Source organism: Tamandua tetradactyla, chromosome 1, assembly GCF_023851605.1.
Source record: "Tamandua tetradactyla isolate mTamTet1 chromosome 1, mTamTet1.pri, whole genome shotgun sequence".
Lineage (NCBI taxonomy): Eukaryota > Metazoa > Chordata > Mammalia > Pilosa > Myrmecophagidae > Tamandua > Tamandua tetradactyla.
Genome location: NC_135327.1, coordinates 101672890 through 101686510, shown reverse-complemented (window position 1 = coordinate 101686510; position 13621 = coordinate 101672890). Strand labels below are relative to the sequence as shown.

At 40.2% G+C, this 13621-nt stretch overlaps 1 protein-coding gene and 1 long non-coding RNA gene across 6 annotated transcripts in view; one reads left to right on the top strand and one right to left on the bottom strand.

Annotated features, from left to right (window-relative positions):
* RAPGEF5 (Rap guanine nucleotide exchange factor 5) overlaps positions 1 to 13621 on the bottom strand; it is a 221612-nt gene that overhangs the window by 58440 nt on the left and 149551 nt on the right. For all 3 annotated transcript variants that reach the window (XM_077122137.1, XM_077122145.1, XM_077122151.1), the window contains 2 exons: positions 11497 to 11615; positions 10928 to 11016 (listed from right to left, as the gene is read on the bottom strand). In XM_077122137.1, the coding sequence (XP_076978252.1) occupies positions 10928 to 11016; positions 11497 to 11615 (208 nt within the window). The remainder of the gene's footprint in view (positions 1 to 10927; positions 11017 to 11496; positions 11616 to 13621) is intronic.
* The window catches only part of LOC143650870 (uncharacterized), a 90779-nt gene that overhangs the window by 9708 nt on the left and 67450 nt on the right, over positions 1 to 13621 (top strand). The window contains exons 2-3 of one of the 3 annotated variants that reach the window (XR_013159702.1): positions 10956 to 11130; positions 11522 to 11788. The exons of the other annotated variants lie outside the window; for them this stretch is intronic. This is a non-coding gene — a long non-coding RNA (uncharacterized LOC143650870). Of the gene's footprint in view, positions 1 to 10955; positions 11131 to 11521; positions 11789 to 13621 lie in introns of those variants that run through there. 3 annotated transcript variants of the gene reach the window in all.

Genomic DNA, 13621 nt, shown 5'->3' with positions numbered 1-13621 from the left:
CAAATATGGCAAAATTGCCATAACAGTTTTGAGATGTGCATGTTACATCAATCAGCACTAGCAGGATTTGTGCTTGCTAAGACTGTTCTACAGGAGTCACTGGTGGTAAAGGGAATAGCTTGCAATGCCTTCCGATTCAGATCAAAGCAAGCTAAGACACAGAGGACCATCTCTGGAGAAGACCCAAAATTAGGATGAAAAAGTCTTCACTCTGTTCTTTTTTGTTTCTTAATGAAACAGTTTTTTTGGCACTAGATTTAAGATAGCTCTAAGCCTGGTAGACCAGTAAGATAGCAAAGAAATTTAGGGGAAAATCCTCATCTACTCTAAATGCTATGCATATCTCTTCAGAAAGGTACATTTAATGCACATTGAAAAGGATGTAAAAAGGAAAATAGCAGGCCCTTTAAAATTGGAAAAACTCTCTATCATGGTTCCTGTAAACATTTCCAATCACCTAAAAGTGTATTCATTTTTAGGCTGAGAATGTAAGTTGAGCACTCCAGCAAGGTCTGCAATGGACAAATTTCATTTGTAGTTTCCATGTTCATACTAAGTGAACTTCATTTAAAGGATTAAAATTTGTAGAAGTTCACCAAGTATTCGATATGCTGAGTATAGGTGAGCATACCAAGTCTGAAGCAGAAAAGAGGCAGTATTGCTCAGAAACATGCTTTCCATCATTATTTAGATTATGTCAAGATATTTTGTGATTTTTTGTTTAGTTTTCATACTTTTTGTGCACCCATATATAATGATTCGAATCCATGTTTATTTCTGAGATCTGGGGGAATGACTGCCGGCCAAGCAGCAGCCTTAGGTACAAGGCAAAAATGCTGCAAACAGAACGAAAAGAATAGTTTCAATTGTAGAGCAAGAAAGCCCCAAGGGCAGAAAATGAGGATAATGGGAAATTGGAGGGGGAGGTTATAATGAGAAAGACTGCAAAGAGAAATGAGGAAAAGCTCAATTATAGGTATGTTTAAGGCAAAATTCTCCACTCAAAGTATACCCCTTTTACATGTGCGCTTGTCAATTGCAGCGATTCTGTGGCATTGCATTCTTTAAATGAAGCAATAATTTGATTGAAACATGCTGTGAGAGATTAACATGCAGTGATTATAATCAACAAATTGCTATCAACTGGCAGTTCCTTCATCACATTTATAAAACTATTGAAGTTGACACACTCATACAGAAAGAGTTATTTTTATTTTTCATTTTCTGATAGGATGTTAAATTTTTCTTGAGGACCATATCACAAGCATTTTAAAATTCAGTCAAGGACATCTGATGTTCTCACGTTAAACCTGTCAATCCTGTGAGGAAAATATGCAATATCTCTGAGTGGGAGGAAGAGGGGGGAGGGGAGGGGGGAGGGGAAGGGGAAGGAAGAGTCTACTCAAGTGTAATATTAAGTTTGCCAATAGACCCACAACTTAGCAAATACTGTAGTTTATAAAATGTCTAAGATTTAGAACAGCATATTTCTTTTAAAAGAGCAAAAATACTAGTTACTACTAAGCTAACTGAGACACTCTGTTGTAGAGATTCTTTTTCCAAAGATCTACCAGTAGAAAAGAAATAAAAGATGCAGTCTCCATCTTTAAAGCGTATATGTTAGAGAGAGAGAATATAAGAAGAAAATTATTTCTCAAATTTATTTTTCTGAGAAAATATACAAGCACACCGAAGATTTATGTTTCAAAATCAACCTTCATCAAAGGTTGATGAAGCCAATATCTTATTTATATATTACATCAAAGACTAAAGCCAATATCTTATTTATATATTAATAAAACTTGTGTTTCTACATGAAATCTGTGACTTACTGAACAGGTCCCTCATATTCTGTATTTGAAAATGGATTCTAATTTTACATATTCTGATTCTTTGAACATTGACAATCCAGGCACATGTTTATGGTAACTCTCAGAATACCAGAATATTTTATTATTTGCAACAATTTACCCTCTAGCCATTCTGAAAAATCAGACATTTACTGAAGAAGGAACAAAGAGGTTCTTGTCCTTCTTGGAAGTCTACCTGAAAAGATGAGCGTCAAGTAGGGTATTTGAAGTGGGAGTGAAAGCATTTCAGGTGAGGCAAATAAAATGTGCCCATGTGATAAAGGAGAATTTCTAACTCTTCCATACCGGCTGCAATTTACACAGAGAAAACTTGTGTCAGGAGTTGAGGAGCTCACCACCAGAACTGACAGCAGACACAAGCAGCCACCTGTGTGTTTCGTTCAGAACATGGTGTGAAGAAGCTTTCAAATACCCTCCAGCTCCCCTCTAGCCTCTAGGACAAGGCCTTTAATCTAACACACCAGAGACCAGCTGCCTTTTCCCTTACAAACATTTAAAGGAGAAGGTCTGTAAACTCTTGTTAAGATGCTCAGGTTTTTCACTATCCTTACAGCCAGGATATTCAGGGTCTAATTTCTGGGATGATTCTTTTCCTTCATGTACTTCAGTTTCCATTTCCTATTTTCAGAACTTCTTGAAATGAATTTCCATAACCCTACAAGATTTTAGTCCATTTCCAGTGTGCTCTAAACTTGCACTTTCCCTTTATAAAATCTTCTGTAAAATAGTCACCATTTAATAATACGAACCACACTTGGTAAAGCAATTGTAAATATTTCTCTTTAATCAAATATCAGTGTTAATTATCCAAATGTTTTATTTTCTACGTTTATGCTATCCACACACAGACACACACATACACACACACATATTACAGTAAATTAAAACAGTGGACATAGAATAAACAAGGATGGATAACTGAAAGCTAATCATAAAACTAAGAGTTTAATAAAAGCATTCATCTTTCCACTCAATTCACAAAATACTGGGTGACCACTGAATAAACTACTCCACATTTCTCTGAAACTTTAATCTCATTGGAAAATTATAACACTTTCATAATTTCCCATGCTGAAAACATTTGTAATATTGAAGTGAAAACACAGTTTATAAATTACAGCTCAAACGATAGGAAGAGTGTATGTGTACTAAACACAAAAATGATGCTATTTTCCAGAACACATTCCAGTGTATCATTCTCTTTCTAAATAGGAATAGTTTCCCTGAAAGGTATCCTATATTTCTATTTATTACATCCGTATTCATGAAACATCGTCCTTTGCCCATTGGGTATGCTGTAATGAAAACCTCCACATTTCCATTATTAATTAGTGTATGTTAATGACCTTACGCTTTGGCTCTGTCTCACTTCATTTCATCTTGCTTCATTATCAACAAGGGTATTAATTAACCCACCATCTCCTGGCAGTGTAAAAGCATCAGCTCCCTTGTTATCATACATAATATCGTAAGTTCAAAGGTGGTGTGAATAGATTAGTCCAGAAGCTGAACACCTCAGTAAAATCTACAATCAAACTCTGATTCCAGTCCCTTTTCATTTGAAAGGTCAGACACAGTGTCAGCTGGAATCAGGACCTCTCTTTCTTTTCTTACCTCCTTGAAGTTGTTAGCTCACCCAATGACCATCCTGCTCACAGCTGGAAACCAAGAAACAGGTCTTTGTGCTGGAGATTTGTTCACTCTTAAGTGGCCACCTAAGTACCTGATTTGGGGTTTACAGCTCCAGTCGAATGGTTGATTTTTACTGCAATTATGCCTTTCCTCCATGATTCTAATCTCCAGACAAAAATGATGACTGGGATAAGGCTAAGAATATATTTGGGTTCATTTTCAGATTCAAATGTTTACTCACTTTATCACCGAAGCAGCTCAATTAACTTCTACCTCAGCTTCTATGTCTATTAAATGGGGGATAATTATTTTGCACAAGGATCCATCTAAGGGAGAGGAAGCTTGCATAAATGTACTGGGGTCCAGCAATATTTGAATCCCAGCTCTCAAGAGCTGACAGGGGGCAGCAAAGGTCATAGGGCCTAGTCCTCTGATTTATAAAGGAGGCAGCTGGGAAGAACACTTCTACACAATTCCAATGATCTCATCATTTTGTCAGCATTAATTTATAAAGTCCCCCAATGCTTCAGTTACAATTGACAAATGCATTATATTCTCCATATCAGTAATTAGAGGAGAAGTTCAGGCACCTGCCGAGAAACCAAATCAAACCAAAACCAAAACCAGAATACAAAGAATATGGAACAAAGGAGAAGCCATAGTCTAACTTGAGCCCTTTTACTCCTAGTTCTCTCTTGATACCATTTGGGAATTTTTATCAGTTGTCAGTTGTGGACAACTGTTTCAAGTCTCTGCTTTATCTGGAAAAACAAAACCCTCACTCAACAGTGCCGCCCTTCATGGCATCTGAGGCACAGCCAGGGCAGCTGGGGTTGTGCTAATCAATGTTTTTAGTCTTTTGTTTTCTTTTATTAGCATGCATATAAACAAAATTAGCCTAATATTTAAAAGTGACAGTTTCTAAAGCTGAAAAAGACCTCAACTAGAAACCTAGTCCATTATTTGTCCCTGAGAAAAACATTTTCACAGTTCGAGATGGTAAAATGCTGATATCCCTATCAAACATTTCCAGGGATACCGAGTCCATGGTTTCTGGTGGTAGCTGGTACCAATAGGGACACCTATATCTACTTTAAATCTTCTACCTCTTTTTATTTCAAGTCGGTCTATTTCCTTTGGTTCTGAACTTTGTTGAATATCATCAGAAGTTTCATGCTAATTCTTAAAACACTATAAATAAATTAAAATGTCCCTCAGCTTCTTTATTTTTTTAAACTCATGGATACAGTTATCCTAAACCAGTGCCTGCAATGAGACTGGTTATTTAGCACCCGTCACTTTATGTACATTATTTTCCTATTTATTTTTTTTATCGCCTATCTCTCTTCGCTGGAACATAAGCTGCATGAAGATAAGGAATTTGTCTATTTTGTTCACAGCTGCATTCCCAGCATCTAGAACACTGTGTGGCACATAGTAGGAGGTCAAAGAACATTTGCGATATGAAAGAATTAAATTTTCTAAGCTATTCTTTCAGGTGCATATATAAACTGAAGAATTAAAAACGCCCTGTTATATTTTATTACTGAAGTAGTGTGTAAAATAAAAAGCAAAGAAATTACAGGGGAATGACTGGAATAACAATATTTCACCACTGGGGGAAAAGCTGCTGCTTTTCTCCTGCAATGTACTGTTTCTGAATATCCCAAAATGGCTTGGTAATGAAACTCTGCAAATAGATTTTACTACTAGGTGATAAATCAGAGCCATTCTTTGGAAATATTATTGCCTAATTTCTCAAAGGAACTTAAAAAAGTTTCCCAGTTGGACAAGATTATGTACAAATACACTTAAATCATCACCAGCTATGGCCACTAAGTCCTGAATTCCAAGCTTAATACCACATCAACATTTAACTGCTCTGAGGTTGAAGAAATGCAGCAGTATTATAAAGTAACGCGAAGTTAACCCAAATATCCTAACTCCTTGTGCAATGGCTAAGTGATACTAATTTCAGCAAAATGACTACAAGATTCTGGAAGGTGTCTACATGAATTCTAGAGTCCCCCTAGATCTAAAATTCTGTGGTTCTGTTGCACAGTTTGAAAAGAAAGAGGCTGAGGAGAGCCCTTTGAATCAAAGCGTTTTAGCGAAGGAAGTTACTTCGGAGGCCATCAAGTTTATGGCTTGCTCAAGGTCATAGGCTGGTTTATGAATGGAGCCCAGGTCTGGCTTTAGAAAGTCATTTTAGTAGCACTTCTTTTTTCCCATGTGCATTTTTTCCTTCCTTAAAATATTATTTCTTACGGAAGCAGGCAGTCTTGGCTGTAAGACATAAGAACCACCAGGAGATTTTTTTGTAGGCTAGAACCTGGCAAAAATCTGAATGGATTTTGTTCGTTATATCATCACTTCCTCATTTCAAGAGTCAAGACATCAGGCAGCTGTGTATTCAGTGCCTGTGTCCCCTGTGATTGCTTCCTTTCTCCAAAACCAGTTTAGTGGATGGGCCAGCTATATGAGTTTTGACTTGTGTACTTCTCGTACTTCAGGGACTGCAAGGCAGGAACCAGTCAACATGAAACTGAGGCTCGTGAAGCACTGGGTTGGGGGTAAGAGAGGAGGTGGAGGAGAGGGGGAATGCTGCCCCTAACTTTCAGAGGAAGATAAATATTTAAAACCATTAGGAATCTAGAAAATATCTTTTAAAAAAAATCACGTGGGACAAAGAATGTTTTATTTCAATGGTTTGCGAACCTAACTATGTATTAGTATCACCTGGGGAGCTTTTGCCAGGCCAACTGAATAAATTTCCAGGGGTGGGTCTCAGGCATTGGTATTTTTATAAAATACCCCAAGGGCTTCTAATTTGCAGCCATGGCTAAGAACAACTGGTCTATTACAAAATCAAAAGAGAATCCTCTCAAAAGACTATCATAAAGATCATTTCATGTGCATTTCAATTATATAAAATCATGGAGAGATTTAACACCATATAAAAAATTTCTCTGCCTACGCTCAAAAAGTTTTAGTCTGGCCAGTGTCATGCTGCTGTAGGATTATAGACTGGTGAGCTGGGAGAGGAAACTTGGAACAAAGGCACCCAAAATTTTTCCAGAAATCCCAAAAGGCCAAGGAAGTGCTTCACCTAAGTTATGAAGTTCAACTTTTCCAATGACCAGGAAAAGAATTTTCTTAATTTTCTTGTCCTCTACCACAAAATGTTATTAAGTGCTTATTATGGACTTGGGGTTAGAAGGGAAAAGATTAAAAAGTTCATTAAAAATGAGGTGCCTATCCTAGCTTTACTCAAGTCCTGTCAATGCAGTGCTCTAAAAAAAGCCACTTGAGAAGAACTTTTGGGCTTAACATGTGAGACAGTCCTATCATATAAACCAGGCACTTTCTCAGAGGCTGCTGCCTCTCTAGAAGAGTGAGGGATTCACCTCCTGAGTAGCATGCTCTGCCTACTATGTGCTGCTGAAAAGTGGCATGTTCAACCTACTATGTGCTGCTGAGTGCACACGTCCACCCCTACCACCACGAGGCTCCCATGCACTGACCGAGGCAGCCGGAGCAGACATTTCCACCGCACCCGCACTTTGCTAGAAGGTGCTGAACCCTAACCTCATGACGTAACTCAGGCTTCACACCTTGAAAAAATCAGATCAGACGGGGGCTGCACCTGCCTTTATGTATTCCATCCACCTGGCCTATTCTGTTGCTTGGCTTACTTGGAAACCTTTGAAAATAGGTGAATTTTCCTCAAACTGATGAGTAAAGAATAAAGACATGAGAATTGGGAAAAATAACAAGAAAAAGGGTAGCAGATAACATATTTCGTGTTTTCCCTGAGGTAGACCCATTCTAACAGATTTAGAAAGAACAATCAGTGAGAAGGTTTCCTCTACATAAGTCATCGAGTACAGTTCTGTCCCCCAGCTTTGAAAGAGAAATCATTATTCCCAACAGAAGCATCTCTAAGCAAAATATACTTTGTTTTTCCAGGGAGGGGGAAGGGTTAAGTAGGAGCAGCAGCCACTCTAGACAAGGTAGGGGCACAGCCTACTCCTCTATCTCTTTAGCTCCTCTGCCCATGAGCCCTTCTATTTTTCTTGTTTTCCTTGGATTCTCCCAGCCTGGCAATGCCCAGGGATGTCTGCCCTGTTTCTGGAGAGATAAAATATAGGGCTTACAGAAACTGCTTGATTCTTCTGTAACATTCCAAATGTTTCAAGTCAGAACCTGAACCTTGAAAGCAAAAGGAAATCTTTAAAAACAGCTTCAGTCATTTTCTGTGCTCACAAATAAATATCCAGTTACCAGATTCAAATAGTTTTCCCATTCCAGATAATGAAGGGTAATGAAACAAAGGAAGAAATGTTCAAAAATTTAGATTACGCTAAACTTCATGACTACTTGCTCTTGGGGCGTGTTATTGGAATGTAGTAAACCAGAGAGAGGTTAACAGAACGATTTCAAAGCTCACTGTAAAGGAAGACCCAAATGCTTGGTTGGGTGTTCGGCTTTTTTTTTTTCCCCCTCACTATCAGTATTTTCCATTCTTCTTCTATTTAAAAATAACAAACAGAAAAATCATATACTTGTCCATTCATTCATTCCACAGATACTCACTTGATGACTCCTTGTGTCAGGTACCTCAAGAAAGGAGAGGTATGCTTGCGGGGGATTATGAAAATAAGTATGGTAGATGCTGCATGGACCAAATTGTTCAGGAGAATTAGTATGAGTTGCTCTTAAGCATCTTTCAAATTATTTTCATTTTTAAAGAATAAGTAGAAGTCTTTGGTGATAGAAAGACTTTCTATCAGTCTTTGGTTATGTGGATTGTTTAGTTGTATTCTGTTGTCTAGTTGCAGTCTATTCTTGACTCAGGAAGCGAGGAGAGTGGGTAGGCTCATTCCAGCCTCAGGACCAAGTTTCCCTCCCACCTCGCCTTTCCCCCCTTGCCATCAGGGGCCTTGTGCGGGACCACCATATGGCTCCATCTCCCTAAAAGGGGAGCTGAAGAACATAAAAACACGGCTGCCTACTTTTATTGCAGCCCCTTCTCATTTTCCTCCATCTGTCTTCCATATGGTTTCTGTACCTCCATTAGGCTCCTGCATACACAGGCCCTTTGTAATGGGGCAGCCCTCCCGCCCAAGATAAAGAACTAGACTCCACCTCCATCCGTGACAAGGGGCCTCAGTGCCTTTAAATATCAGATTTATTTAGTATTCAAACTAGAAGGAATAATCATTTTTTCCCTAGATTTGCAACTGATACTTATATCTTTTCACTTTATCAACAAAAACACAGGATGGCTTTTCTGTTCTATTTTCTTCTAGTGTTGTTCTCGAAGTTTTGAGGAACTGCATGTGATTTCCACTTAGGGATCCCTTATAGGCATATAGCAATCACTCTCCAGAGTTGACATTTTTTCCCCCAGGGATTTCTCCCTTGATTGGAAGGAAAAGGTATTACCATTTTCTTCCTCAAATGTCCCTACAGATACCTACAGTTTCACTGTGTCTTCCTCAAACTTTAAGGAACTGAGTGGGAATCAGGTGAGGTTGACCCCAACTGTTCCCTCCTGCCCTGCTTTGGGGGCTGTGGACAAGGCCATGCTGCTGAGCCCTGCTTTCTCTTTACTCTGGAAAGCCCGTGGCTGAAGGAGTGGATTTGAGCTCAGGGCTGATAAAACTGAAAAGGAAAAGGGGGTGAAGGTGACCAGGCACCCACATATATTGCCATTTCCCTATAGCAAGCAACCCCAGGTGTTAGTCACAGTACTGCAGGTGACGCTTCATTCCCACTGTCACAGTGGGACAGGTTAGCTGGAACAGGTTACCCTGGGCCTCTTCTCTCATGGGTAACAAGAAAACAAACTAGTGACAATTAGAAGGAAAGCAAAAAAGAAATCAACTTGGGCCTGCTGTTGGCTTTCATAATAGTCTTGTAGAATTGTGTTATTAAAAATAAAAGAAGAAAGCATTCAATCCCCCCACACCCCTATCAACATGTAAAGGTGTCCTTTCCATGACAGATGACTTGCCTGTAATCTAGACCAACCCCCCTCCCATGTAAAGCAGTCTAGGAATCAGCACATGGAAAATTATGTCCAGTCCAGGATGATTAGAGCTGATGAGGCAGAACATGGGAACAGTGCTCAGATGCACAAAATACTAATCTGTAGATATACAAAAACAACCCAATGAGGGCCATGAGAATATGATTTTTCTTTTATCTTATTGCATCATATCTATATGCATATAGATGACAACTAGTGATGTTTTTCCCCCAACATATTCTTTTCAGAGTCACACAGTAACATTACTGTAGGATACATGATAGGGTCATTTTGCTACTTTTAAAAAATAATCCATTTACATGTTTCCCACATTCTTGTTTCTCTCAATGCCCTTTATAATGTAAAATAGACCCAGACATCAATTACATCCAGACGAAACTACTACGTGGGAGGTGAGGAAACTCTTGCTCCTATGGTAAGCTGTCATCTCACAACCTTTCTGCATGGTAAAAACCCAAGGGGTTACCCTGACCCAATACAACCTCTAGCTGCCTTTTACTGATGTAGTCAATATATTGCAAACTGTGTGTATCACAGGTACTATGGTGGCAAGAAAAAGTGCATTTTAGCCGGGGGATCAGGTTGCAGAATTCAGGCTATAGCCAGAGGCCTATTCACTGGAAAAATTGCTCCAGGCTGGAACAAATTACAAATTCTGGTTAACAGAGCAGGCACACTGCAATAAAACAAGTATGGGTAAATCATTTTTTAATTGGAATAATGTTTCCGAGAGTGCGTGGATGAAAAAGCTAAGCAGGTATTTTGTACGCAGATCAAATGAAAAAGGACAAGAAGACTGATCAATAGGGCTTCAGGGAATTACAGTTTCTGGTCTGAAAAGCTATGAGTATCATATTCTGCACACTAGGGCTTGCTCTGGGCTGGCAGTTTGTAAATCACTTGGAAAAAGGCAGAAGTTGCTGCTAAGCATGTAGCTACTGAGTAGTTTCATTAATTGTTGACATTTCAGCAGGGAGGCAACTCCCCCAGCTCAGCACTTCCTACATGCCAGGTGAACGCTTCCTAGACCCCCACCCCTTATATTTCTTTACAGTGAACACTGGAATATTGAATGTTGGCCTCCTGCCAACTGCCTTTAGGTGAGATTGGGTAAAATTTGCCAAAGAAAAGAGAGCTACCTTCATATCATTTTCTTTGTACAGCTACTTCCCAGGCAGCTGCGTGGGATCCACATGAGTCCATTTACTGGATTAAAACAAAACAACCCAAGGCAAAGGGGGAGGCACACAAAGCATGTGCTACTTTCACCCGGCTGGGTCTGTGCTAAGAGTGGGGGGCCCAACCTCTGAAGATGCATCAAGGGCACCAGCAACGGTGAGTCTGGAAGCAGGAGACACCCGCGCCTTACCTGTTTCTTTGTCCTGGACTTCTTCCAGGTGCAAGTCATTCAAAAGGTGCTCCAAAATCTTCTCTGGGGTCCCAGACACAACCACGTATCTGTCAGAGAGCAGAGAGTCCACTGAGTCATCCTCGGTGGAAGACTGCGATCGGCTGCTCCACCCGTCATCCTCATCCTCCTCATCAATATATTTGAAATAAGGCACATCGAAGGTGGGCAGGGGCAGCGCTCGGTCTGACAGCGCCGCGGAATCCTTCCTCTCTAAGTGCGGCTCGAAGACCCTCAGCCGGGCGCTGCCCATTGTGCACAGTTAGTAACAAAGGCATCCCCTAAATGCTAACAGCTCTTGCCATCTCGGTGCTTTCGCTGGGAGCCGAGTCCATCTAGCTGCGAAGAGCTCTGCAGTCAGCTTGAACGCTCTCGCTCGCAGGAGAGGCGGAGAGAAAGAGGGAGGGAGGGGAAGAGGAGGCCCAGGCAGCGAGTGAGATGGAGCAAGAGCAGGGAAGGCAGGCGGGGCGGGAGGGGGGAGAAGGGAACGGGAGCGCGTGCCTCCGCGGGCTGCGGGAGAAAACTCTCACCTCCAACCACTTTCTGCACTTCCAGATGTGGGGGCTGGGCCACAGCGCGGCTCTTTCTTCAGCACCAGGACGCTCTGGTCTTGCTCTTTAACCTGAACAGTCGCCACTCCATCATCTTGCTTTAATTGTGGATGGGTGTGACGGATGGAAGAAGGACAAGGGGAGAGAAAATTAAAAAGGAAAAAAAAAACAAAAAACAAAAAAAAGAGCCAACTAAAGCCCCTTTTGCTAGAGTTGCTTTACACCATGATTTCTTTAAAGATTAAGAATAAATTAGGATTCTGGTCAAGAATCTCTCTCAGATGGTACAGTTTCCAGCCTCAAATTCAATAGAAACATAAAGCATTAGAGAGACAGAAATATTTTAAGAAAATAGAAAACAAGCAAACAAAAAAAGGTGGAGGGGGAGGATTCAGAAAGTTCATTTTTAAAGCAAATTGAACAATTAGAAAATCCTAAATTCAGTTTCCAAAAGCACAAAATAATAATTGCCTGTGTACTATAGTTTTACTTGGTTAATGCTTATTCAACAATCAATTGCTCTATTAAAATTGGAAATTACATAAAACATTTAATATGAAAACAATGAGTACGCTATATGAAGTACTTGTAGTCAACAAATATTTTCATTTACATCACAGCCTTACTTTAAAAGATGGCCAAAATAACTATCCACTCAATCATTCAGTTCAATTTCTTTTTTCAACTTCATCATGTATTCGTTTTGCCAGAATACAGGCAAACATGGATCTCTAGTTAGAACCTCATTGAGGCTGAAATTCGGATGTCATGGGTGAGTGCACTGTCTTTCTTCATCTCAGTTCCTTTTAAAAAAGGAGAGAAGGCTGAGCAATCACTCATTTCTGCACACGCAGCTCCCACAGCCCAGAGCCAGCGTGGCCCGCTGACGTGGCACTCTCCGAGGGGGGAGCTCCTGCTTAGCCAGCAGTGTGGACACAGCCTCCCACGGCTAGCACTGCCAGGGTGCTCAGTGGGGACTTCCTCCAGTGTGTGACACCTAGTGTAAGGTGGTCCAGGAAACAAAGAACTGTAAATGCATGTACGAAAACCTAGCTTCTGCATTTCTGATGAGTTGCACACAGGTGAAAGCAAGAAAAGTTGACAGCAAGGAGGCGTCTTTAAAAAGGAAAACGTCCTAGGATTCCTAGAATGTTTCTGTTACTGACTGCAAATCCTACCTATAACTAGGTACAAACATAGGAGAGAGGATATTTTTCTCCCAATGATTAAGGAGTGCCATATCCATTATTCCTTATTAATTTGTTCCATAGACCTATCAGGGATGACAATATATTTTATTTGCCTCTCATAAGGATTGGAAAGCACTCATCTTACTGTAATTGCCAAGCAGATCAGTGATACAATTGTGCTTTCAACTGGTGCCCTGATTCCTAAGACAATGTAACCACCGAGTCATTTGAGTCCCTCAGGATTTTTTTTTTAAAACAAAAAATATTGGTCATTCTAAACAGCAATATAATTTTATGATCATTCTGTTAAAATCTTTTAGTGGCAAATAATTTTACTATGGAAAACTGGTGTATTACATTTCAGCAATATCAGCCATGCAGTTACTGTGGCAATTAATGTTGGATATTCATTGTTAAATTCCCCAAGGATGTCAGTGTGACTCCTGTATCATGAATACCAATGTGTAATTGCTATCTCTCATTTCTCCAAAGGGGTTCTTTTGTTATCCATGTGGCTGAAGTGGAATACGGTGGCTGTAGAGAGGGGCACATGTTAATGACCACAACAAAAAGCTGACTGAGGATCTAGGATACTGAGACACGCGGAGATAGACTGAAATAATTCAGTAAACTGTACATATGAAAGGACAAAAATCTTTCCCTGGGATCCTCTAACAGTAAACCAATACTCATTTTAAACGAGCCTGCTGTCACTCCGAAGTACATTTTACATTCTACGGGCACGTGATATATGGCATTATTAACTTCCACAGGCCACGCACATACATATGGATGGGAAAGGGCTTCTCTGCTGTCTGTGTCACTAATATGTATTACGTGGCTGTGCAGAGAGCGGCCACACTCTTCTGGGCAGGGGAACAGCTGATCATTTTGATGTTCTATCAATAGCCTCT